Source organism: Chiloscyllium punctatum, chromosome 30, assembly GCF_047496795.1.
Source record: "Chiloscyllium punctatum isolate Juve2018m chromosome 30, sChiPun1.3, whole genome shotgun sequence".
Lineage (NCBI taxonomy): Eukaryota > Metazoa > Chordata > Chondrichthyes > Orectolobiformes > Hemiscylliidae > Chiloscyllium > Chiloscyllium punctatum.
The window spans coordinates 44,214,086-44,239,654 of record NC_092768.1 but is presented as its reverse complement, the minus strand read 5'-3'; the positions used below and the strand labels follow the sequence as shown (position 1 = coordinate 44,239,654).

At 47.4% G+C, this 25,569-nt stretch overlaps 1 protein-coding gene across 2 annotated transcripts in view; it reads left to right on the top strand.

Moving 5' to 3' along the window:
- The first annotated feature begins 15,060 nt into the window (after positions 1-15,060).
- Positions 15,061-25,569, top strand: part of LOC140455468 (class I histocompatibility antigen, F10 alpha chain-like) — a 28,740-nt gene continuing 18,231 nt past the window's right edge. For both annotated transcript variants that reach the window (XM_072550353.1, XM_072550352.1), the window contains exons 1-2: positions 15,061-15,250; positions 21,706-21,966. In XM_072550353.1, the coding sequence (XP_072406454.1) occupies positions 15,178-15,250; positions 21,706-21,966 (334 nt within the window). In that variant the 5' untranslated portion in view covers positions 15,061-15,177. The remainder of the gene's footprint in view (positions 15,251-21,705; positions 21,967-25,569) is intronic.

Sequence of the window (25,569 nt, the reverse complement as noted above, 5' to 3'; positions counted from 1 at the left end):
CCAGTCATTGCAAACTGTCGGGTCTCAGTCATTGCAAACTGTCAGGTCCCAGTCATTGAAAACTGTCTGGTCCCAGTCATTGCAAACTGTCAACTACCAGTCATTGCAAACTGTCAGGTCCCAGTCATTGCAAACTGTCAGGTCCCAGTCATTTCAAACTGTCAACTACCAGTCATTGCAAACTGTCGGGTCCCAGTCATTGCAAACTGTCGAGTACCAGTCATTGCAAACTGTCGGGTACCGGTCATTGCAAACTGTCGGGTCCCAGTCATTGCAAACTGTCAACTACCAGTCATTGCAAACTGTCGGGTCCCAGTCATTGCAAATTGTCGAGTACCAGTCATTGCAAACTGTCGGGTCACAGACATTTCAAACTGTCGGGTTCCAGTCATTGCAAACTGTCAGGTCCCAGTCATTGCAAACTGTCGAGTACCAGTCATTGCAAACTGTCAGGTCCCAGTCATTGCAAACTGTCGGGTCCCAGTCATTGCAAACTGTCGGGTCCCAGTCATTGCAAACTGTCGAGTACCAGTCATTGCAAACTGTCAGGTCCCAGTCATTGCAAACTGTCGGGTCCCAGTCATTGCAAACTGTCAACTACCAGTCATTGCAAACTGTCGGGTCCCAGTCATTGCAAATTGTCGAGTACCAGTCATTGCAAACTGTCGAGTACCAGTCATTGCAAACTGTCAGGTCCCAGTCATTGCAAACTGTCGGATCCCAGTCATTGCAAACTGTCGAGTACCAGTCATTGCAAACTGTCGGGTCCCAGTCATTGCAAACTGTCGGGTACCAGTCATTTCAAACTGTCGGGTACTGGTCATTGCAAACTGTCGGGTACCGATCATTGCAAACTGTCGGGTACCGGTCATTGCAAACTGTCGGGTACTGGTCATTGCAAACTGTCGAGTACCAGTCATTGCAAACTGTCAGGTACCGATCATTGCAAACTGTCGGGTACCGGCCATTGCAAACTGTCGAGTACCAGTCATTGTTAACTGTCGAGTACCAGTCATTGCAAACTGTCGGTTACCAGTCATTGCAAACTGTCGGGTACCAGTCATTGTTAACTGTCGAGTACCAGTCATTGCAAACTGTCGGGTACCAGTCATTTCAAACTGTCAGGTCCCAGTCATTGCAAACTTTTGGGTCCCAGTTATTGCAAACCGTCGAGTAGCAGTCATTGCAAACCGTTGAGTACCAGTCATTGCAAACTGTCAGGTCCCAGTCATTTCAAACTGTCGGGTACCAGTCATCGCAAACTGTCGGGTACCAGTCATTGCAAACTGTCGCGTACCAGTCATTGCAAACTGTCGGGTACCAGTCATTGCAAACCGTTGAGTACCAGTCATTGCAAACTGTCAGGTCCCAGTCATTTCAAACTGTTGGGTACCAGTCATCGCAAACTGTCGGGTACCCGTCATTGCAAACTGTCGCGTACCAGTCATTGCAAACTGTCGGGTACCAGTCATTGCAAACCGTTGAGTACCAGTCATTGCAAACTGTCAGGTCCCAGTCATTTCAAACTGTCGGGTACCAGTCATCGCAAACTGTCGCGTACCAGTCATTGCAAACTGTCAGGTCCCAGTCATTGCAAACTGTCGGGTCCCAGTCATTGCAAACTGTCGAGTACCAGTCATTGCAAACTGTCGAGTACCAGTCGTTGCAAACTGTCGGGTCCCAGTCATTGCAAACTGTCGGGTCCCAGTCATTGCAAACTGTCGGGTACCAGTCATTGCAAACTGTCGAGTACCAGTCATTGCAAACTGTCAGGTCCCAGTCATTGCAAACTGTCGGGTCCCAGTCATTGCAAACTGTCGAGTACCAGTCATTGCAAACTGTCGGGTCCCAGTCATTGCAAACTGTCGGGTACCGGTCATTACAAACAGTTGGGTACTGGTCATTACAAACTGCAGAGTGCCGGTTATTACAAACTGTCGCGTACTGGTCATTACAAACTGCAGGGTACCTGTCATTACAAACTGTAGGGTACTGGTTATTGCAAACTGTCGGGTACCGATCATTGCAAACTGTCGGGTACCGGTCATTGCAAACTGTCGGGTTCTGGTCATGGCAAACTGTCGAGTACCAGTCATTGCAAACTGTCGGGTACCGATCATTGCAAACTGTCGGGTACCGGCCATTGCAAACTGTCGAGTACCAGTCATTGCAAACTGTCGAGTACCAGTCATTGCAAACTGTCGGTTACCAGTCATTGCAAACTGTCGGGTACCGGTCATTGTTAACTGTCGAGTACCAGTCATTGCAAACTGTCGGGTACCAGTCATTTCAAACTGTCAGGTCCCAGTCATTGCAAACTTTTGGGTCCCAGTTATTGCAAACCGTCGAGTAGCAGTCATTGCAAACCGTTGAGTACCAGTCATTGCAAACTGTCAGGTCCCAGTCATTTCAAACTGTCGGGTACCAGTCATCGCAAACTGTCGGGTACCAGTCATTGCAAACTGTCGCGTACCAGTCATTGCAAACTGTCGGGTACCAGTCATTGCAAACCGTTGAGTACCAGTCATTGCAAACTGTCAGGTCCCAGTCATTTCAAACTGTCGGGTACCAGTCATCGCAAACTGTCGCGTACCAGTCTTTGCAAACTGTCAGGTCCCAGTCATTGCAAACTGTCGGGTCCCAGTCATTGCAAACTGTCGAGTACCAGTCATTGCAAACTGTCGAGTACCAGTCGTTGCAAACTGTCGGGTCCCAGTCATTGCAAACTGTCGGGTCCCAGTCATTGCAAACTGTCGGGTACCAGTCATCGCAAACTGTCGCGTACCAGTCATTGCAAACTGTCAGGTCCCAGTCATTGCAAACTGTCGGGTCCCAGTCATTGCAAACTGTCGAGTACCAGTCATTGCAAACTGTCGAGTACCAGTCGTTGCAAACTGTCGGGTCCCAGTCATTGCAAACTGTCGGGTCCCAGTCATTGCAAACTGTTGGGTACCAGTCATTGCAAACTATTGGGTACCAGTCATTGCAAACTATTGGGTACCAGTCATTTCAACTGTCGAGTACCAGTCATTGTAAACTGTTGGGTCCCAGTCATTGCAAGTTGTAGGGTACCGGTCATTGCAAACTGTCGGGTACTGGTCATTACAAACTGTTGGGTACTGGTCATTACAAACTGCAGAGTGCCGGTTATTACAAACTGTCGCGTACTGGTCATTACAAACTGCAGGGTACCTGTCATTACAAACTGTAGGGTACTGGTTATTGCAAACAGTAGGGTACCGGTCATTGCAAACTGTCGGGTACCATTCATTACAAGCTGTCAGGTACTGGTCATTACAAACTGCAGGGTACCTGTCATTGAAAACTGTCGGTACCTGTCATTACAAACTGCAGGGTACCGGTCATTACAAACTGTCGGGTACTGAGCATTACAAACTGCAGGGTAATGGTCATTGCAAACTGTAGGGTACCTGTCATTGCAAAATGCAGGGTAATGGTCATTGCAAACTTTTAGGTACTGGTCATTACAAACTGCAGGGTACCTGTCATTACAAACTGTCAGGTACTGGTCATTACAAACTGCAGGGTACCTGTCATTGAAAACTGTCGGTACCTGTCATTACAAACTGCAGGGTACCGGTCATTACAAACTGTTGGGTACTGAGCATTACAAACTGCAGGGTAATGGTCATTGCAAACTGTCGGGTACCTGTCATTGCAAAATGCAGGGTACCGGTCATTGCAAACTGTCGGGTACCATTCATTACAAGCTGTCAGGTACTGGTCATTACAAACTGCAGGGTACCTGTCATTGAAAACTGTCGGTACCTGTCATTACAAACTGCAGGGTACCGGTCATTACAAACTGTCGGGTACTGAGCATTACAAACTGCAGGGTAATGGTCATTGCAAACTGTAGGGTACCTGTCATTGCAAAATGCAGGGTAATGGTCATTGCAAACTTTTAGGTACTGGTCATTACAAACTGCAGGGTACCTGTCATTACAAACTGTCAGGTACTGGTCATTACAAACTGCAGGGTACCTGTCATTGAAAACTGTCGGTACCTGTCATTACAAACTGCAGGGTACCGGTCATTACAAACTGTCGGGTACTGAGCATTACAAACTGCAGGGTAATGGTCATTGCAAACTGTCGGGTACCTGTCATTGCAAAATGCAGGGTACCGGTCATTACAAACTGTCGGGTACTGAGCATTACAAACTGCAGGGTAATGGTCATTGCAAACTGTCGGGTACCTGTCATTGCAAAATGCAGGGTAACGGTCATTGCAAACTGTCGGGTACCTGTCATTGCAAAATGCAGGGTAACAGTCATTGCAAACTGTTGGGTACCGGTCATTGCAAACTGTCAAGTACCAGTCATTGCAAACTGTTGGGTACTAGTCTTTGAAGACTGTAGGATACTGGCCATTGCAAACTGTTGGGTCCCAGTCATTGCAAACTGTCGGGTATCGGTCATTACAACTATGAAGTACCAGTCATTACAAACTGTCGTGTACTGAGCATTACAAACTGCAGGGTAACGGTCATTGCAAATTGTAGGGTACCTGTCATTGCAAACTGTAGGGTACCGGTCATTGCAAACTGTCGAGTACTGGTTATTGCACGCTGTCAGGTACCAGTCACTGCAAACTGTAGGGTACCGGTCATTGCAAACTGTCAAGAACCAGTCATTGCAAACTGTTGGGTCCCAGTCATTGTAAACTGTTGGGTCCCAGTCATTGCAAACTGTCGGGTCCCGGTCATTGCAAACTGTCGAGTACCAGTCATTGTAAACTGTTGGGTCCCAGTCATTGCAAATTGTAGGGTACTGGTCATTACAAACTGCAGGGTACCTGACATTACAAACTGTAGGGTACTGGTTATTGCAAACAGTAGGGTATCGGTCATTGCAAACTGTAGGGTACTGGTCATTACAAACTGAAGGGTACCGGTCATTGCAAACTGTCGGGTACCATTCATTACAAGCTGTCGTGTACTGGTCATTACAAACTGCAGGGTACCTGTCATTGAAAACTGTCGGTACCTGTCATTACAAACTGCAGGGTACCTGTCATTACAAACTGTCGGGTACTGAGCATTACAAACTGCAGGGTAATGGTCATTGCAAACTGTAGGGTACCTGTCATTGCAAACTGTAGGGTACCGGTCATTGCAAACTGTCGAGTACTGGTTATTGCAAGCTGTCAGGTACCAGTCACTGCAAACTGTAGGGTACCGGTCATTGCAAACTGTCGAGAACCAGTCATTGCAAATTGTTGGGTCCCAGTCATTGCAAACTGTTGGGTACCAGTCATTTCAACTGTCGAGTACCAGTCATTGTAAACTGTTGGGTCCCAGTCATTATAAACTGTTGGGTCCCAGTTATTGCAAACTGTCGGGTCCCGGTCATTGCAAACATTCGAGAGCCAGTCATTGCAAACTGTCGGGTCCCAGTCATTGCAAACTGTTGGGTACCAGTCATTTCAACTGTTGAGTACCAGTCATTGTAAACTGTTGGGTCCCAGTCATTGAAATTTGTAGGGTACTGGTCATTACAAACTGTCAGGTACTGGTCATTACAAACTGCAGGGTACCTGTCATTACAAACTGTAGGGTACTGGTTATTGCAAACAGTAGGGTTAGGTCATTGCAAGCTCTCATGTATTGGTCATTACAAACTGCAGGGTACCTGTAATTGAAAACTGTCGGTACCTGTCATTACAAACTGCAGGGTACCTGTCATTACAAACTGTTGCATACTGAGCATTACAAACTGCAGGGTAACAGTCATTGCAAACTGTAGGGTACCTGTCATTGCAAAATGCAGGGTAACGGTCATTGCAAACTGTCGGGTATCGGTCATTACAAACTGTCAAGTACCAGTCATTGCAAACTGTTGGGTACCAGACTTTGAAGACTGTAGGGTACTGGTCATTGCAAACTGTCGAGTACCAATCATTGCAAACTGTAGGGTACCGGTCATTGCAAACTGTCGAATACTGGTTATTGCAAGCTGTCAGGTGCCAGTCACTGCAAACTGTAGGGTACCGGTCATTGCAAGCTGGAGGGTCCTGGTCATTGCAAACTGTAGGGTACTGGTCATTGCAAGCTATAGGGTCCTGGTCATTGCAAATTGGAGGGTACCAGTCATTGCAAACTGTCGAGTACCAGTCATTGCAAACTGTCGGGTCCCGGTCATTGCAAACTGTCGAGTACCAGTCATTACAAACTGTCGAGTACCAGTTATTACAAACTGTCAGGTCCCAGTCATTGCAAACTGTCGGGTCCCGGTCATTGCAAACTGTCGGGTCCCGGTCATTGCAAACTGTCGAGTACCAGTCATTGCAAACTGTCGGGTCCAAGTCATTGCAAACTGTTGGGTACCAGTCATTACAAACTGTCAGGTACTGGTCATTACAAACTGCAGGGTGCCGGCCATTACATACTGTCGCGTACTGTTCATTACAAACTGCAGGGTACCTGTCATTACAAACTGTAGGGTACTGGTTATTTCAAACAGTAGGGTATCGGTCATTGCAAGCTATAGGGTCCTGGTCATTGCAAATTGGAGGGTACCGGTCATTGCAAGCTGTCGAGTAGCTGTCATTGCAAACTGTCGGGTATCGGTCATTACAAACTGTCAAGTACCAGTCATTGCAAACTGTTGGGTACCAGACTTTGAAGACTGTAGGGTACTGGTCATTGCAAACTGTCGAGTACCAATCATTGCAAACTGTAGGGTACCGGTCATTGCAAACTGTCGAATACTGGTTATTGCAAGCTGTCAGGTGCCAGTCACTGCAAACTGTAGGGTACCGGTCATTGCAAGCTGGAGGGTCCTGGTCATTGCAAACTGTAGGGTACTGGTCATTGCAAACTGTCGGGTCCCGGTCATTGCAAACTGTCGAGTACCAGTCATTACAAACTGTCGAGTACCAGTTATTACAAACTGTCAGGTCCCAGTCATTGCAAACTGTCGGGTCCCGGTCATTGCAAACTGTCGGGTCCCGGTCATTGCAAACTGTCGAGTACCAGTCATTGCAAACTGTCGGGTCCAAGTCATTGCAAACTGTTGGGTACCAGTCATTACAAACTGTCAGGTACTGGTCATTACAAACTGCAGGGTGCCGGCCATTACATACTGTCGCGTACTGTTCATTACAAACTGCAGGGTACCTGTCATTACAAACTGTAGGGTACTGGTTATTTCAAACAGTAGGGTATCGGTCATTGCAAGCTATAGGGTCCTGGTCATTGCAAATTGGAGGGTACCGGTCATTGCAAGCTGTCGAGTAGCTGTCATTGCAAACTGTCAGGTCCCAGTCATTGCAAACTGTCGGGTCCTGTTCATTGCAAACTGTCGAGTACCAGTCATTGCAAACTGTTAGGTCCCAGTCATTGCAAACTGTTGGGTACCAGTCATTTTCAACTGTCGAGTACCAGTCGTTGTAAACTGTTGGGTCCCAGTCATTGCAAATTGTAGGCTACTGGTCATTACAAACTGTCGGGTACCGGTCATTACAAACTGTCGGGTACTGGTCATTACAAACTGCAGGGTGCCGGTTATTACAAACTGTCACGTACTGGTCATTACAAACTGCAGGGTACCTGTCATTACAAACTGTAGGGTACTGGTTATTGCAAACAGTAGGGTACCGGTCATTGCAAACTGTCGGGTACCATTCATTACAAGCTGTCGGGTACTGGTCATTACAAACTGCAGGGTACCTGTCATTGAAAACTGTCGGTACCTGTCATTACAAACTGCAGGGTACCGGTCATTACAAACTGCAGGGTACCGGTCATTACAAACTGTCAGGTACTGAGCATTACAAACTGCAGGGTAACGGTCATTGCAAACTGTAGGGTACCTGTCATTGCAAAATGAAGGGTAACGGTCATTGCAAACTGCCAGGTACTGGTCATTACAAACTGCTGTGTACCTGTCATTACAAACTGTAGGGTACTGGTTATCGCAAACAGTAGGGTACCGGTCATTGCAAACTGTCGGGTACTGGTTATTGCAAACTGTAGGATACCGGTCATTGCAAACTGTCAGGTCCCAGTCATTGCAAACTGTCGTGTATCTGTCATTACAAACTGTCAGTTACTGGTCATTACAAACTGCAGGGTACCTGTCATTACAAACTGTAGGGTACTGGTCATTACAAACTGCAGGATACCGGTCATTGCAAACTGTCGGGTACCATTCATTACAAGCTGTCGGGTACTGGTCATTACAAACTGTCGGGTACTGAGCATTACAAACTGCAGGGTAACGGTCATTGCAAACTGTAGGGTACCTGTCATTGCAAAATGCAGGATAATGGTCATTGCAAACTGTTGGGTACCGGTCATTGCAAATTGTCAAGTACCAGTCATTGCAAACTGTAGGGTCCCAGTCGTTGCAAACTGTCGGGTATCGGTCATTACAAACTGTCAAGTACCAGTCATTGCAAACTGTCGGGTACCAGACTTTGAAGACTGTAGGGTACTGGTCATTGCAAACTGTCGAGTACCAATCATTGCAAACTGTAGGGTACCAGTCATTGCAAACTGTTGAATACTGGTTATTGCAAGCTGTCAGGTATCAGTCACTGCAAACTGTAGGGTACCAGTCATTGCAAGCTGTAGGGTCCTGGTCATTGCAAACTGTAGGGTACCGGTCATTGCAAGCTATAGGGTCCTGGTCATTGCAAATTGGAGGGTACCAGTCATTGCAAACTGTCGAGTACCAGTCATTACAAACTGTCGGGTCCCGGTCATTGCAAACTGTTGGGTCCCAGTCATTGCAAACTGTCGGGTCCCGGTCATTGCAAACTATCGAGTACCAGTCATTACAAACTGTCGAGTACCAGTCATTACAAACTGTCGGGTCCCAGTCATTGCAAACTGTCGGGTACTAGTCAATTCAAACTCTAGGGCACCGATCATTGCAAACTATAAGTTACCCATCATTGTAAACTGTAGGTTACCAGTCAGTGCAAATTCTAGGGTACTGGTCAATTCAAACTGTAGGGCACTGGTCATTGCAAACAGTAGAGTACCGGTCATTGCAAACTGTAGGTTACCAGTCATTGCAAACTGTAAGGTCCTGGTCATAGTAAGCTGCCGGGTACTAGTTATTGCAAACTGTTGGGTACTGGCAATCACGATGTTGATTGCATTCTTTGAGGAAGTGACAAGGAGGATCGATGAGGGTAGTGTAGTTGCTGATGTCTATATGGATTTTAGTAAAGTATTTGACAAGGTCCCACATTGTAGACAGGTCAAAAAATTCAGGGTAATGTGTCAAACTAGATTCAAAGTTGGTTTAGTAACCGGAGAAAGTGAGGACTACAGATGATGGAGATCAGAGTCGAGAGTGTGGTGTTGGAAAAACACAGCAGGTCAGGCAGCATCCGAGGAGCAGGAGAATCGACGTTTCGGGCATAAGCCCTTCATCAGGGATGAGGCTTGTGGGCCGGGGGCTGAGAGATAAATGGGAGGGGAGGGGGGGTTGGGGTTGGGGGAAGGGAGCTGAGAAAACGATAGGTAGATGAAGGTGAGGGAGAAGGTTCGAGGATGGAGTGGATAAATGGGAAAGGTGATGGACAGGTCAGGAGGGCAGTGCCAAGTTGGAGGCTTGGGACTGAAATAAGCTGGGAGGAGGGGAATTGAGGAAACAGTTGAAATTCACATTGATCCTGTGTGGTTGCAGGGTCCCAAGGCAGAATATGAGGCATTCTTCCTCCAGGTGTCAGGTGGTAAGGGTTTGGCGGAGGAGGAGGCCCAGGACCTGCATGCCCTTAGTGACGTGGGAGGGGGAGTTGTTGTCCTATTAGTAACAGGAAACAAAGAACAATACTCTTGGCTGACTTTTTTAGATTAGATTAGATTACTTACAGTGTGGAAACAGGCCCTTCGGCCCAACAAGTCCATACCGCCCCGCCGAAGCGCAACCCACCCATACCCCTACATCTACCCCTTACCTAACACTACGGGCAATTTAGCATGGCCAATTCACCTGACCTGCACATCTTTGGACTGTGGGAGGAAACCGGAGCACCCGGAGGAAACCCACGCAGACACAGGGAGAATGTGCAAACTCCACACAGTCAGTCGCCTGAGGTGGGAATTGAACCCAGGTCTCTGGCGCTGTGAGGCTGCAGTGCTAACCACTGTGCCACCGTGACCTTGCAAATGGAAAGTTTTCTCACAGCATTGTGCAGTGTTGGGATCCATGCTGTTGGTTTTACACATTAATGATTTGGACTTGACCACTGGGGGTGGGGAGGGGTTGGGGAGTGGGAGTTGGTGGAGAGGCAGGGTGTGGGGATGGTATCACAACTGGGAAGTTTGCAGCCACCACGATAATTGGCCCTCGAGTGGATAGTGTACGGCTAGCTGTAAATCCAAAATGGGGATGGTGGCGTGGGCAGGCAAGTGGCAGGTGGAGTTCAACTCTGATAGCATATGAGGTAATGCATTGAGGGAGATCAAACACTAAAACCAAATGTTTGTGCAATGGCAATACACTGCGAGAGGTTGATGAAGTAGGAGATCTTGGGGTGCAAGTAGCTAAGGTAATGAGGAAGGTATATGGAATGCACTTCTTCATTGGTAGAGGTGTAGAATAGACAAATAGGGAGCTAATGATGAAACTGTATAAGACACTGGTGAGACAGTAACGGGAGTATTGTATGCAGTTCTGGTTGGAAAGAGAGAGGAAAGATCATCAGAATAAGATCGAGACCAGAAATTGTGCAGTATCGGAGGAGCCATGCCCACGTTTGGGAAATGATTGTGACATTTTTAATGAGCTATTACTCATGTGTGCAGCACAAGTGACGAATAAGTTCCTCTGCTGCACTCCCATGCACTGGATCTGCTGTAGGGAGTTATCAGTCAAGGTTAGAGTGGTGCTGGAAAAGCACAACAGGTCAGGCAGCATCCGAGGAGCAGGAAAATCGATGTTTCAGGCAGGAGCCTGATTCCTGATGAAGAACCCCTGCCCGAAACATTGATTTTCCTACACCTCAGATGCTGCCTGACCTGCTATGCTTTTCCAACACCACTCTGATCTTGACTCTAATCGTCAGCATCTGCAGTCCTCACTTTGGGCTTGCAGGGAGTTATTAGTCAGTGAGAGAAGGTTTGGAGGTAATAATATTTGCAATAATGAGAATTACCTGCCTGTGATTAGTTGGGTATTTAAGGGGAAACTGGGTGACAGATACCACAGAGAAACTGGGAAATGTTACTTTTCAGTCTGATAAGATTAACAAATGGTACTCTAAACACGAATTTGGACCTTTTTAGTCCAAATTATTTGACTAAAAGAGTTAACTGTTGGGGGAAGGATATTGTTGGGAGAATCTGTCGTATCCTGTGTAGTTGTACAAACTGGAATATCTCACATCACAATGCTGGACATCACCAGAATAGAGGGCTGAATGGACACAGAAATTAAGCATTAGTGGTGCTGGAAGAGCACAGCCATTCAGGCAGCATCCAAGTAGCTTCGAAATTGACGTTTTGGGCACAAGCCCTTCATGAGGAATAAAGGCAGTGAGCCTGAAGCGTGGAGAGATAAGCTAGAGGAGGGTGGGGGTGGGGAGAAAGTAGCATCGAGTACAATGGGTGAGTGGGGGAGGGGATGAAGGTGGTAGGTCAGGGAGGAGAGGGTGGAGTGGATAGGTGGAAAAGAAGATAGGCAGGTAGGACAAGTCTGGACAAGTCATGGCGACAGTTACTGAGCTGGAAGTTTGGAACTAGGATGAGGTGGGGGAAGGGGAAATGAGGAAGCTGTTGAAGTCCACATTGATGCCCTGGGGTTGAAGTGTTCCGAGGCGGAAGATGAGGTGTTCTTCCTCCAGGCGTCTGGTGGTGAGGGAGCGGCGGTGAAGGAGGCCCAGGACCTCCATGTCCTCGGCAGAGTGGGAGGGGGAGTTGAAATGTTGGGCCACGGGGCAGTGTGATTGATTGTTGCGGATGTCCCGGAGATGTTCCCTAAAGCACTCTGCTAGGAGGCGCCCAGTCTCCCCGATGTAGAGGAGACCGCATCGGGAGCAACGGATACAATAAATGATATTAGTGGATGTGCAAGTAAAGCTTTGATGGATGTGGAAGGCTCCTTTAGGGCCTTGGATAGAGGTGAGGGAGGAGGTGTGGGCACAGGTTTTACAGTTCGTGCGGTGGCAGGGGAAAGTGCCAGGATTGGAGGGTGGGTTGTTTGGGGGCGTGGACCTGACCAGGTAGTCACGGAGGGAACGGTCTTTGCGGAAGGCGGAAAGGGGTGGGGAAGGAAATATATCCCTGGTAGTGGGGTCTGTTTGGAGGTGGCGGAAATGTCGGCGGATGATTTGGTTTATGCGAAGGTTGGTAGGGTGGAAGGTGAGCACCAGGGCCGTTCTGTTTTTGTTACGATTGGAGGGGTGGGGTCTGAGGACGGAGGTGTGGGATGTGGACAAGATGCGTTGGAGGGCATCTTTAACCACGTGGGAAGGGAAATTGCGGTCTCTAGAGAAGGAGGCCATCTGGTGTGTTCAATGGTGGAACTGGTCCTCCTGGGAGCAGATCCGGCGTAGGTGGAGGAATTGGGAATATGGGATGGCACTTTTGCAAGAGGTAGGGTGGGAAGAAGTGTAATCCAGGTAGCTGTGGGAGTCGGTGGGTTTGTAAAAAATGTCAGTGTCAAGTCGGTCATCATTAATGGAGATGGAGAGGTCCAGGAAGGGGACCACTAATCCAGAATCTGGTTTCCAGCATCTGCAAGTCATTGTTTTTACCTCCTTACAGAAACTTGATACCAAACTGTCTCAGTTCCTGTTTCATTGTGGGACCATCCCTCATGCAACGGCAGGGCTAGCTCCAGCAGAGTTGTGAATAGGGACAAGACACCACCCCAGGTTAAACCTGAGATTCCTAAACCCGTGGGTGAGGGCGAAATGACATCAGGAATGCCAATACTGAACACAAGACTCCTCCACCTGAGAGAGAGAGAGACAGCTTATTTTGTGGGTTGACATTCGGTGTTGAAACCGCGGGAACGGCTTTGCATGGGTGAGAGTTGAGGTCGGCACGAGGTCAGCTCCCATGATGTAGGTCCTGACCAAACCTGTGGATCAGATGAAAGCTCTAATTAACAAACAGGACAGGAGCAAAACAATACTCAGCCCCTCAGTACACCCAGCAAAGCTGTCAGAACCCATGGATCCTCCCCCTCTGCCTAGCATCAAAGAATACTCTAAGGATAGAGACGTACATGTAAATGTCACAGCCTCAATGCCATTACCAACTGAAGAAGGTGATGAATTTTGGCCAAGACACTCCAGGTGCAAGAGGCGGGCTTTGATCTGCTTCACGCTGTCAGTATCCGAGAGAGAGTCAGAGGAACTGGACTGGAGTGAAAATACCCCAAGAGAATAAAGATCGGGCCTATTTGCCAGAACTTAGAGGGGGAGGGATGCAGTGATTGGAATGAGGTCAGCCAGACGGAGCTCAAAGAATATGAGCTCCCTGATCGGACCAGGTTAACAGCCCCACTCAGGGAGTCCTGGCTGATAGATATAAGCAGGAATGTCAGGGGTTCTGTTCACTTTAACAGCTAGCTGGGTCAGTATCATGTACTGTGCACGTGTAAATAAAGGGTGACCTGGTGACAGGATACCAACCTTCATGAAGTCATTTCAAAGTCTGTGGAGGGGAACAGTCACACACCCTCCACCCACTCCCCTGATCTGACCCTTGGCTTTCAGAGCTGGGAGTAAAGATTGAAAAGGCCTCATGGCTCTGAGTAAAGCAGTTGTTATGATCCCAGCTTGTGTTAGTACTGAACAAGTCAGACCCCAGAATGATATCTGACCTGATAGATATTTTTGTTAATTTATTTTACACAGTAAGCTTCTATCTCATTGTTAAAAACCAAACCTGCAAACCTTGTGGATTTGTGCTTCAGTGACTGACACCACATTAAATAAACCAGAAACAGGAGCAGGCATTCTAAGGGCATCAGCGATGTGAGCCTTAGCATTTAACAGCAGAAACACATGAGGAATCCAGTGAGACATCCCTCCTCACATTCAGAACATCTCACTGTCTCTCTTATAAGTTTGTCAAACAGCAAGGTGAGATTCTCACTCGGCAGATGTTATTTTTCTATATCTGTGTCTGAAGTTCACAAATGGTTCTGATATGTACTGGCTTCTGAAATAGACATGGCTAACAGAACACAGCAAATCTGAGTTTCATGGATTCAGGGCAAGATGTGGGAGGGTAAGGGGCTGTGAAGGTGGGGGATTTAGGGGTTGAGGGGCTATGAGACTGGTGGGTCAGGGGATGAGGTACTGTTAGCATGGGGAAGGTGAGGGACTGTGAAGGTGGGAGTTTAGAGTGGTGAGGGGCTATGAGGATGGGGTGTCAGAGGTCGGGGTGAGGGTTGGGGTCTGGGTGCCAGGGGCTGTCGGTAAATTTAAAAATGAGATCACGAACACATTCCGCCCTGGATTTTCTACACCAGCTGGTGCCAGACTTCAGACCAACAGAATGATTGAGATTGAGGGTCCCTCCTGTCCCAACCCAGAGCTGCTGACCAGCTTCTGCCAGGGCAGGCAGACCAGGGACTCTCCAACTGGGCTGTTTATTCTGGATTCATACTGGTCTTCATGGATTTTACTGGGCAGGGACACACCTACTGAATGCAGTCGGGGTCAGGAAACTGGGACGATCTGAATTGAGCGGGAATACTTTATTCCAGTAATTTGTGTTTTTTTTTAAAATAAGATGCTGATCGGCTTCCTGTCACCTTCACTCGGAAAGGTGGGGAATATTTGAAGGTGCAGAAATTGAATTGAGAAAGTTTATTTGCTGATAAAGGTCTGCAGTTTTCTCTCTCCCCCGCCCAGATCATCATTCTCACCCCCTCCCTGTCCAGAAGGTCACATCCCCAACCTCCCTGTTTATATTTCACACCCGGATCCTCACCCTCCCGGTGGCTGACCGTCCTGGGAACTGGGAGCAGACCTGGGTATCCCCTTCATTGGGGGTTTTTATGGTGATAACCAATCAACTCCTCTCTCCTTTTGCAGCTTGGAATCCGGAAATGAGGCGATTTCAGTGTTCACAGTAAAATGGAGCCTCGATAAGTTTGCTGTGTTTTGTTTTATTTCTCTTCAGTCTGTAAACACGAGTTGTTCCCCACCCCCCAGAGCCTTCCATTCCCAGTCCCCTAATGGAATGGTGCATTCCCAGAATGTTGCTGATCCTTTTTTCCATCTCCTGGTGTTTCTCCCGGGTCTCTGCGGGTGAGTACAGAATTCAGTTTTCCATTCTCACTTTCACTTCTCCACCTTGGGGGAATCATAGAACATGGAACATTTCAGCGCAGTACAGGCCCTTCGGCCCTTGATGTTGTGCTGACCTGTGAGATTAATCAGATGCCCATCTAACCTACACAGTTCCATTATGATCCATCTGTGTGTCCAATGCCCATTTAAATGCCCTTAATGTCAGCAAGTCGACTACTGTTGCAGGCCGTCAATTCCATACCCCTACTATTCTCTGAGTGAAGAAACTACCCCTGATATTTATCCTAAATCTATTACCCCTCAATTTAAAGCTATGTGCCCTCATTTTAGCCATCACCATCCGAGGAAAAGGGCTCTCACTGTCCACACTGTCTGACCCTCTGATTATCTTGTACGTCTCAATTAAGTCACCTCTCAACCTTCTTTCCAATGAAAACAGCCTCAGTTCCCTCAGCCTTTCCTCGTAAGACCTTCCCTCCATACCAGGCAACATCCTGGTAAGTCTCCTCCGAACCCTTTCCAAAGCTTCCACATCCTTCCTATAATGTGGTGACCAGAACTGAACGCAATACTTCGATTGTGGCCTGAGCAGTGTCTCGTACAGCTGAAGTATGACCTCATGTCTCCGAAACTCAATCCTGCGCCAATAAACACCAACACACCATATGCCTTCTTAACAGCCCTATCAACCTGGGTGGCAACTTTCAGGGATTTATGTACCTGGACACTGAGATCTCTCTGTTCATCCACACTGTCAAGAAGTTTACCATGAGCCCAGTACTCTGCATTCGTGTTACATCTTCTGAAGTGAACTACCTCACACTTTTCTGCATTAAACTCCACTTACCATTTCAGAGCCCAGCTCTGCATCTTATCTACATTCCTCTGTAACCCACAACATCCTTCGGCACTATCCACAACTCTGCCTACTCTAGTGTCATTTGCAAATTAATAACCCATCCTTCTACACCCACTTTTCAATTATAAAAATGACAAATAGCAGCGGCCCCAAGACAGAACCTTGTGGCACACCCACTGGTAACGGAACTCTAGGATGAACACTTCCCAGGGTAAAAACAATGACTGCAGATGCTGGAAACCAGATTCTGGTTTCCCGTCAACCACCACCCTCTCTTTTTTCAGCTCACCAATTTCTCATCCAAACTGCTAAATCACCTTTGATCCCGAAAATCTGTATTTCCTTGGGATTTTTTGAGGAATGGGATTGTCAGTGCCTGTAGGAAGCACGTGTAAAAATGCTGCATTATCTCGTGGAGAGCTGGTCTCTGTGTCTACATTTTTAATTTCAAAAATATTGATTACTGTAGTCATATCTTTATATACAGGGAGAGTCACTAATGCAGTTTGGTTCTGTAGAGTAGCAGATGAAGAAACAAAAAAAAAATTTGGAGTTTTACTCTATTGGATAAAAAAAACCCAAGACATTTCTTGCTTGTACAAGACTATATTTACAAATATTATTTGAGGCACTGGCAGGGTTTGATAAGTGAACAGACCCCCATTTACCTTCAGCAGAAAGACCTTACATGTATTTCTCCACCGTACCTTGGCTACAGTTGCTCCAAGCTTCAGCGCGTCCCTCAGCACTTAGTCCTGGACCTTGGGATGTCTGCAACACTTGGATGGGGTTAACTCCTTGCTCTGGAAGACCAACAAGTTTCAGGCAAACCAAAGAGCGTCTGTCACCGAGGTGATGGTCCTCCAGGTGCAGTTGACGTTTGTCTCGGTGTGCATCCCGGGGAACAGACTGCAAAGCACAAAATCCCACGCCATGGAGCTATTTGGGACAGACCTCCACACTGCATCTTTCTCCAGACTTGCTTTGCAAAGGTAGATTCCAGTAGGAGATGTGTCGAGCACCCCATACAGCCACTTCAGTGTGTAATGGCACACATGAAGGATCTCACAGACAGTGCCCTTCTCCCCCCCCAGTCAAGCTGGTGTCTTGGTGCTGGTTGGAAAGTTCTGGTGATGAGGCATTCTATAAGGCACTAATTAGGTTCTACACAAGTGAGCGATGTGGTGCTTTCAGATTGATGACTGTGTAAACAGAGCTCATCATCTGTGGGAGCTCCTGCTTTGCCCTGGTCACCAGGCCATGCTTGAGTTTGGGTGTGTGGAGCCTGAGTTGTCCAGGGCCCAGGAGGGTGACCGAGGGACAGAGGCTGGAGTGTAGAAGGATCACTGAGGTGGGGGGTTAACGGTGAATGGATGTGGTGCAGCAACTGCTCGGAGAGGTTTCACATTGCAGGGAGCTCACTAAAGAGCAAGGTGAATGTGTCAATGGTGGGGTGCTGGTATTAAATGGAGAGTTACACTGAATGGGGGGGGGGGGTGTGGGGTCAGTGAGCTCAATTGACTGGACAGTTGGTTTGATATGCCTCAGCTTCGGTTCATTCCTGTAGCCGGTGTGGTTACCATGACAGTCCCACCTTCTCAATCTCACCCCTTGCCTGAGTCATGGTGACCCTCAGGTTAAACCCACTCCCAGTTGTTTCTCCCTGTTGAGAGGGAAGCCCTTTCCCCTTTACACCAGCCACTTTGGAGTAAAGGGTATCGTGAAAGTGCTGTGGGGAAGTGGACATGGGGCAGGAGTTACAGAATCCTCGGTGAAATCATTAATGATTTGGGGCTGGGGGATGGGGGAGGTGTGGAGCGAGAGAGAGAAAGAGAGAGAAAGAGATAGGGAGAGAAAATGAGAAGGGTGAAGGTAACTGAAGAGCTGTCTAAAGGTGAAGGAGCAGATGACTGGAATCAATGAGTATCGGGGGCAAACTCTCTGTCAGTTGGAGACATACCTGGCACATAGGAAGGTGGTTGTGGTTGTTGGAGATCAGTAACTACAGCTCCAGGACATCTCTGCAGGAATCCCTCAGGGTAGTGTCCTCGACCCAAACATCATCTGCTGCTTCATCAATGACCTTCCCTCCATCATAACATCATAGTGAATCACCAGGGAACATCCCCAGTGGTTCCTCAGATCCTGAAGCAGTCCATGTTCAAATACAACAAGATCTGTACAATATCCAGGCTTCTCTGTCATGTGGGAGAAAGTGAGGACTGCAGATGCTGGAGATCAGAGCTGAAAAATGTGTTGCTGGAAAAGCGCAGCAGGTCAGGCAGCATCCAAGGAGCAGGAGAATCCACATTTCGGCATGAGCCCTTCTTCAGGAATGAGGAGAGTGTGCCAAACAGTCTAAGATAAAAGGTAGGGAGGAGGGACTTGGGGGAGGGGCGTTGGGAATGCGATAGGTGGAAGGAGGTCAAGGTGAGGGTGAGAGGCCGGAGAGGGGTGGGAGCGGAGAGGTCAGGAAGAAGATTGCAGGTTAGGAAGGCGGTGCTGAGTTCGAGGGATTTGACTGAGACAAGGTGGGGGGAGGGGAAATGAGGAAGCTGGAGAAATCTGAGTTCATCCCTTGTGGTTGGAGGGTTCCTAGGCGGAAGATGAGGCGCTCTTCCTCCAACTGTCGTGTTGCTATGGTCTGGCAATGGAAGAGTCCAAGGACCTGCATGTCCTTGGTGGAGTGGGAGGGGGAGTTGAAGTGTTGAGCCACGGGGTGGTTGGGTTGGTTGGTCCGGGTGTCCCAGAGGTGTTCTCTGAAACGTTCTGCAAGTAGGCGGCCTGTCTCCCCAATATAGAGGAGGCCACATCGGGTGCAGCGGATGCAGCAAATGATGTGTGTGGAGGTGCAGGTGAATTTGTGGTTCTCTGTCATGTGGTAACATTCACACCACAAAAATGCCAGACAGTAATCATTGTCCCCGACATTCAATGGCATCACCATCACTGAATCCCCATTATCAACATTCTGGGCAATACTGTTGACCAGAAACTGAAGTGGACAGTCTATATAAATACAGGTGGCTACAAGAACAGGGCAGTGGTAAGGAATATTGTGGCAAGTAACTTGCCCCCTGACTCCCCAGACAGTGTCTACAAGGCACAGGCAGGAGTGTGATGGAATACTCCTCACTTGCATGGATTGGGGCAGCTCCAACAACGCTCAAGAAGCTTGACACCTTTCAGGACAAAACAACCCGCTTAATTTTCATCGCATCCACCTCTCCACCACCAATGTATTTGATACCCATGTGTCCCCAGTGTAATATGCACATGATATCTTGGCATAATGCTTCTGGTACTGGGATGTCATTTTGAAAAAAATGACTTGTCAAGGTGCACAAAGCTAGTCCCTGTGTGGCCAATATGAATGAATAACCACATACTGCCAGGCCATTCATGAATACTGACCTTTTGGAACTTGTAGCTGGTCATCTTGTGGCAGTTGCAATTTGCAACTTTTTACCCTGGCTCTGGCCAAAGTGTACCAATTCACCATTGACATTGTAGACAATGTTGAAAATGTTTTGAATGTGCAGATCAATAGGAATATCTCTGACATTGTGGGTGTGATGTAAAGTGAGTGATTCCTGTGTAGAAATATGTATGTTTTGTACATTTTGGCTTTTTGAATTTTGAACTAGTGACATATGGGTTTTGTGTATTCGAAGGAGTTTAATGAGTAACCTGTTACCAATTTGTCGATATGGTAGTCATAGTTGTTGCCATTTAGCTGAGTTGTTCTCTTTAGCTTTCACCTTCCTAGTACCTTCCACTGGAAGAGCAGTCTATCACATACACACACATTGCAGGGATGCTGTGCTTTTCCAGCACCACACTCTCGACACACGCATTGCAGTTGGTTTTATAACCCCTTGTCTTGAGTATACCCGGCAGGAAAATACACAAATGAGACTTCAGTTTCAATGGAACGTAGGCATCACTGGCTAGGTCAGCGTTTATTGCCCATCCCTAATTTCTCAGAGGGCTGTGAACTGTTAGCCACATTGCTGTGGGTTTGTAGTCATACATAAGCCAGCCCAGGTAAGGATGGCAGTCTCCTTCCCTCAAGGACATTAGTGAAGCTGATGGGGGTTTTTTTTCCCCTCAGTAATGGTTTCATGGTCATCATTAGACTTTTTAAACTTCAGATTGTATTGAATTCAAATTCGATCAACGTAATAGGATTCGTACTGGCAGCCCCAGAACATTTTCTGAGTCTTAATAGTTTTAATCGGATTAATAGTTTAGTAATTGTACAAACTCCACATGGCATGTGAGGAAAATTGTCTCCATTCTCAATTTCTTGCGCCATGCCTGAGCAGATTTCCTGCCATGTGATTGGCTGGCAGTGAGGGAGTGAAGTTGCTTCACACTAATAACTATAATAACGAAATGTAGTCCTTGGTTTCTAAAGTATTAGCCTGCCTGAGTTTCAGCGTCTTGGTTACTGGTGACAGATGATTCACAGTTTATTTTAAGGTTAAAAATCATTATAGTCCAACAGGTTTATTTGGAAGTATCCAAATAAACCTATAACCTGGTGTTGTGTGATTTTTAACTTTTGTCCACCCCAGTTCAACACTGGCGCCTCCACAACATTGATTATTTTAGATGATTTTACTCCAGAGACTAACCCACCATTGAAGCTCTGGTTCTGCAATTTGAATTCAAGAAAAGATCAAGTGTTAAGCCAGCAGTAGAATAGACAGGTAAGAGGCTGGAAGAACACAGCGAGCCAGGCAGCATCAGGAGGTGGAGAACTCGATGTTTCGGGTGGAACCCTTTTTCAGGACTTCAGTAAAATGGAACCTTGATAATCTACTGTTGTCTTTTTTGTCCAGAGTATAAACAGTAACTGATTCCTAGTTTCTGTCTGGAAGAGGGATAGTGGAATCTCAAAATGCTGATCATTATTTTCCCTCTCCATGTTTTTCCTGGATCTTTCTAGATAAAAACAGAAGTTGGTGATCTGTTCGCAATGTTGCCTCCTTGGCTGCTTCTAATCTATGAAGACAGTTCTGCACTACAAAGGGCATTTTTAAAAAAACAAAATGTGAAATTCCTGCGTCATGGAAGCAGGCCATTTGGTCCATTGAGTCCACACCAACCCTCTGAACAGTATCCCATCCAGACCCACTGCACCTACTGTATCCTTGCATTTCCCATGGCTACTCCACCTAGCCTGCACATCTTTGCACTACGGGGAGATGCAGGAAGAACATGCAAACTCCACACAGACAGACACCCGAGGGTGGAATCAACTCTGGTCCCTGGTGAAGTGAGGCGCTGTGTGTTGATTTGTTATGACAGAAGAATGGCTGCATATTTCTGAAGGAGGTAAAATCAGAATTGCCTGCAAGAACTGCGGAGGTCTTTTTTTATGTCAAAAAAAGAGAATGGAGTGTGTTCCTATCTGGGTGTTATTATCAGAAAATCCACTGTCTGCAGGACTGGTTGCAGCTGCTTTTTGAGACGGTGGATTTGACAGTTTGAGTGACTCCTGTCATTGATTATAGGGTTTTTGGGAATGGGCTTTGCCTGATCGAGTACACAAACCTGACCCTTGCACTTTTGTTTAAACCTACAGACAGAAAAATCTTCACTGCAACTTTTATGGCTGTCTCTGGCACAACTGACCTGCCTGAATATGTTGGTGTGGGAATGATCAATGGAGTTCCTGTGGCCCGTTATGACAGTGACACCCGTCAGACAGTCTCTTTGCAGCAGTGGATGACAGATGCGTACGATGCTAATTACTGGAAAACTCTCACAAAGCAAGGGGACGAACATTCTGACAAGGCAAGGAGGGATCTGAGGACGGTAATGAAATGTACAAACCAAACATCTGGTAAGATTACTGATCCAGATTCCCCCACTAACTGCCCTGTTTAAAGCAAATCAGACTATGACCACAGTTAGACTGCAATATGTGAATCATAGAATCCCTAGTGTCGAGGTAGGCCCTTCAGCCCAACCAGTCCACACTGACCCTCTGAAGAGTAACCCACCTAGAGCCATTCTCCTATCCTATATTTACCCCTGACTAATGCACCTATCCTGCACATCCCTGAAAACTATGGGCAATTTAGCGTGGCCAGTTCACCTAACGTGCACATCTTTGGACTCTGGGAGGAAACCGGAGCAAACCCATACAAACACAGGGAGAATGTGCAAACTCCACACAGATAGTCACCTGAGGCTGGAATTGAACCTGGGTCTCTGGAGCTGTAAGGCAGCAGTGCAAACCACTGAGCCACCAGATTGAGACTGAGACATACACGATTTGGGACACTCTGACCACAACTGTATGAGACAGCTGTAGAATGGCTACCTCGTGACCAATAGGCAGCAATAACTGATGCACGTTATCATATGGAATCATGGGAATTATAATGGAAAACAAGGAAATGGCAATGACTTTGAACAAATGCTGTAAACTTCAAAATAGAAGACACCGAATCTTAAAAATAGAAGAAAATCCTGAAAGAAAAAAGGATCTTAAACTAAACATTGTCACTACAGAAAAAGTGCAAGATAAGCTAATGAGTCCAAAGGTTGCATCCCTAGAGTCTTAAATAGCTGCAGAGATGGTGGGTACATTGGTTGTAATTGCCAGTGCACTAGTTAATTAAGTCTAGGCTGGGCTGATTTAGACAGATTTTTGTTCTACAAATGAGTGATAGATTGTCAGTGGCAAGAAACAGAGAACATAGAATATTACAGCACAGTACAGGCACTTCAGCCCTCAATGTTGCGCCGACCTGAGAAACCAATATGAAGCCCATCTAACCGATATTATTCCAGTTTCATCCACATGTTATCCAATGACAATTTAAATCCCCTTAAATTTGGTGAGTCAACTACTGTTGTAGGCAGGGCAAAAATAATAACTGCAGATGCTGAAAACCAAATACTGGATTAGTGGTGCTGGAAGAGCACAGCAGTTCAGGCAGCATCCAACGAGCAGCGAAATCGACGTTTCGGGCAAAAGCCCTTCATCAGGAATAAAGGCAGAGAGCCTGGAGCGTGGAGAGATAAGCTAGAGGAGGGTGGGGGTGGGGAGAGAGTAGCATAGAGTACAATGGGTGAGTGGGGGAGGAGATGAAGGTGATAGGTCAAGGAGGAGAGGGTAGAGTGGATAGGTGGAAAAGAAGATAGGCAGGTAGGACAAGTACGGACAAGTCACGGGGACAGTTACTGAGCTGGAAGTTTGAAACTAGGATGAGGTGGGGGAAGGGGAAATGAGGAAGCTGTTGAAGTCCACATTGATGCCCTGGGGTTGAAGATGAGGCGTTCTTCCTCCAGGCGTCTGGTGGTGAGGGAGCGGCGGTGAAGGAGGCCCAGGACCTCCATGTCCTTGGCAGAGTGGGAGGGGGAGTTGAAATGTTGGGCCATGGGGCGGTTTGGTAGATTGGTGCGGGTGTCTCGGAGATGTTCCCTAAAGCGCTCTGCTAGGAGGCGCCCAGTCTCCCCAGTCTCCCCAATGTAGAGGAGACCACATCGGGAGCAATGGATACAATAAATGATATTAGTGGATGTGCCCGTGAAACTTTGATGGATGTGGAAAGCTCCTTTAGGGCCTTGGATAGAGGTGAGGGAGGAGGTGTGGGCACAGGTTTTACAGTTCCTGCGGTGGCAGGGGAAAGTGCCAGAATGGAAGGGTGGGTCGTAGGGGGGGTGTGGACCTGACCAGGTAGTCACGGAGGGAACGGTCTTTGCGGCAGGCGGAAAGGGGTGGGGAGGGAAATATATCCCTGGTGGTGGGGTCTTTTTGGAGGTGGCGGAAATGTCGGCGGATGATTTGGTTGATGCGAAGGTTTGTAGGGTGGAAGGTGAGCACCAGCGGCATTCTGTCCTTGTTACGGTTGGAGGGGTGGGGTCTGAGGGTGGAGGTGCGGGATGTGGACGAGATGCGTTGGAGGGCATCTTTAACCACGTGGGAAGGGAAATTGCGGTCTCTAAAGAAGGAGGCCATCTGGTGTGTTCTATGGTGGAACTGGTCCTCCTGGGAGCAGATATGGCGGAGGCGGAGAAATTGGGAATACAGGATGGCATTTTTGCAAGAGATAGGGTGGGAAGAGGTGTAATCCAGGTAGCTATGGGAGTCGGTGGGTTTGTAAAAAATGTCAGTGTCAAGTTGTTCTATGGTGGAACTGGTCCTCCTGGGAGCAGATACTGTTCTATGGTGGAACTGGTCTTCCTGGGAGCAGATACTGTTCTATGGTGGAACTGGTCTTCCTGGGAACAGATACTGTTCTATGGTGGAACTGGTCCTCCTGGGAACAGGTACTGTTCTATGGTGGAACTGGTCCTCCTGGGAACAGGTACTGTTCTATGGTGGAACTGGTCCTCCTGGGAACAGATACTGTTCTATGGTGGAACTGGTCCTCCTGGGAACAGATACTGTTCTATGGTGGAACTGGTCCTCCTGGGAACAGATACTGTTCTATGGTGGAACTGGTCCTCCTGGGAACAGGTACTGTTCTATGGTGGAACTGGTCCTCCTGGGAACAGATACTGTTCTATGGTGGAACTGGTCCTCCTTGGAACAGATACTGTTCTATGGTGGAACTGGTCCTCCTGGGAACAGATACTGTTCTATGGTGGAACTGGTCCTCCTTGGAACAGATACTGTTCTATGGTGGAACTGGTCCTCCTTGGAACAGATACTGTTCTATGGTGGAACTGGTCCTCCTTGGAACAGATACTGTTCTATGGTGGAACTGGTCCTCCTTGGAACAGATACTGTTCTATGGTGGAACTGGTCCTCCTTGGAACAGATACTGTTCTATACTGTTCTATACTATTGCAGGCAGGGCATTCCATGCCCCTACTCATCTCTGAGTAAAGAAACTACCTCTGATATCTCTCCTTTAACTATCACCCCTCAAATGAAAGCCATGTCCCCTCATGGTAGCCATCACCACCCAAGGAAAAAGGCTCTCCCTGTCCACCCTATCTGACCCTCTGATTATCTTATATGTCTCTATTAAGTCACCTCTCAACCTTGTTCTCTCTATTGAAAATAGCCTTTCCTCATGGGACCTTCCCACCCATACCAGGCAATATCCGAGTAAATCTCCTCTGAACCCTGTCCGAAGCTTCCACATTCTTCCTATCATTTTGTGACCAGAAATGTACGCAATATTCTAAATGCGGCCACACCAGAGTTTTGTACAGCTGCAGCATGACCTCATGGTTCCGAAACTCAATCCCTCTATTAATAAGAGCTAACACACCGTATGCCTTCTTAACAACCCTGTCAACCTGGGTGGCAACTTTCAGGGATCAATGTACATGGGCACTGAGATCTCTCTGCTCATCTACACTACCAAGAATCTTACCATTAGCCCAGTACTCTTTATTCCTGCTGCTCCTTCCAAAGTGAATCACCTCAAACATTTCCACATTAAACTCCATTTGCCACCTCTCAGCTCAGCTCTGCAGCTTA